The sequence below is a fragment of the Eurypyga helias genome, unplaced genomic scaffold (genome assembly GCF_000690775.1).
Source record: "Eurypyga helias isolate BGI_N326 unplaced genomic scaffold, ASM69077v1 scaffold9357, whole genome shotgun sequence".
In the NCBI taxonomy this organism is placed as follows: domain Eukaryota; kingdom Metazoa; phylum Chordata; class Aves; order Eurypygiformes; family Eurypygidae; genus Eurypyga; species Eurypyga helias.
The window spans coordinates 6,713-8,479 of NW_010263651.1; the positions used below are offsets into that span (position 1 = coordinate 6,713).

General features: G+C 49.2%; 1 protein-coding gene across 1 annotated transcript in view; it reads left to right on the forward strand.

The window, feature by feature from the left end:
• The first annotated feature begins 1,081 nt into the window (after positions 1-1,081).
• The window catches only part of LOC104512929 (opsin-5-like), a 6,131-nt gene continuing 5,445 nt past the window's right edge, over positions 1,082-1,767 (forward strand). The window contains exon 1 of the mRNA XM_010156118.1: positions 1,082-1,169. Within this exon, the coding sequence (XP_010154420.1) occupies positions 1,082-1,169 (88 nt within the window). The remainder of the gene's footprint in view (positions 1,170-1,767) is intronic.

Consider the following 1,767-nt stretch of genomic DNA (forward strand, 5'->3'; position numbering starts at 1 on the left):
CGGCATGCATTAAACATCCCAGCAAGCAAGCTAACAGCTATTGAAACATATAATTAAACCATTATTTTCTTTCACCGCCTCTCTCTTTTTTTGCTTCACTTGAACAAAATACTTTTCCATTTATTTGTTATCAGTGATGGGAGTGAATATACTGAAACACGTCTGCTGTTCTGCTCTGCTACCCCCTATTAACTTCCTAAGCACTTGGGAACCTTTGGCTCAGCTGCACGAAATAACAGGGAAACTAATTAGGCCGATAAAACTTGATGATTGAGCCAGGCACCCCGAGAAAGGGAATGACTTTTACTACTGGTTTTTTTATAATACATATATTCACCCTCAAGTTCTTTACTGCTGGCAGCATAGATCAGATTGGGTTACAGCTGAAGAAGGAAGGTCCCAGCCCGGAGCAGTGATGATCAGGGTGACAATTCCTTTTTGTCCCCAGCTGTAGGGTTTCCTGAGCTGGTGTTTGATGAGCGGCTTGTGCAAGTCTCCTGGTCAGCTCGGGGCCTTCTCAGCACTCACAGTGCACGTTGCACTGTAGAGGCAATTAATATGCCGCCGGGATGGCACATGAGTAGGTCTTGGCTGCATTGCAAAGAGAGTTTGAGCCAAGTCTCTCGGCTGATGTGGACACAGGGACAGGCAGAGGCACACAAAGGACGGGGCAAGGCTGGAGGAGGCAGGGGACTTTGCAGAACACGAAGCCTCCAGCTCCGAACAGCCGGCCCCCATGTCCAAACGCGCAGTGCCTGCTGCAGTCAGCATATGGCCGAGCCTTGCAAAGAAAATTTAGATCCAAAGGCTAATGCTAATCAGTAAAATCTGTAATTGGAGAAATGGTAATCAAGTGAGATTACCAGCCTGATCCTATTATAGGCCCCTTGCCCAGCTGGTTAGGGCAGTGCTGCACACAGCGTTCACATACCTCCTGCAGCGGTGGGACTGGGGGTTTGCTTGCTGCTGGCTTCTTGTACCACCCTGCCAGGAGCCTGGTGCAGAGCTGTCCTCCCTGGGAACCAGGGAAGCTGGGCACTCCTCACTTCACTCTCACTTGTATTTATATCTTCCTTTGCAGATGGGAAATGCGTCCAACGCCTCTGTGTTCATCTCCACCTTATCGGAGAGAGAAGACCTGATTTTTGGCACGCTCTATTTAGTCTTTGGTAAGGAAAGACGTACCTGTGTCCCTGCTGCAGGCAGCCCAGGTGCCTGCTTTCCAGGGACGTTCAGGCCTTTTGCAGTCACTGATGCTTCCTGAAGTGTTCAGTCATTAGCAGAATAACCACAATGGCCTTTCCCACATTCGTCCTCCCCACGTTATTCAAAAGGATGATCTGGCTGAAGCTTGGTGACTGCATTCCCCTCTCAGGGGAACTGCAAGTACCAGTTATGTTTTTAAATATTTGGAAGGCTGAAGAACAAACTTTGAGAAACATGCTGTAACTCCTACCACAGCCACCCGATGTGAGATAGATTGGGACTCTGTTGGCATTGCCAGCTTCGTGGCTGTCGAAGGTGATGGCTCTTGCTTTCATCAGAAGATGCTGATGAATGTCCTGTGATTTGGACCCAGTTGCACCAGAAACTGAGGGGCTGGGATGTGCTGTGAGGTGGCCTAGGCCTGGTTGGTGTGGGCCAGAGGTGAATGGTGGGCAGATAAAAAAACCTTCCAGTTATTTGAGCCTTGAGCAAGTTGTCTCCCATACGCTCTAAGAGTTTTTCATGCCCATGAGGATGGGGAACCCAAGGGATGCTCATGCC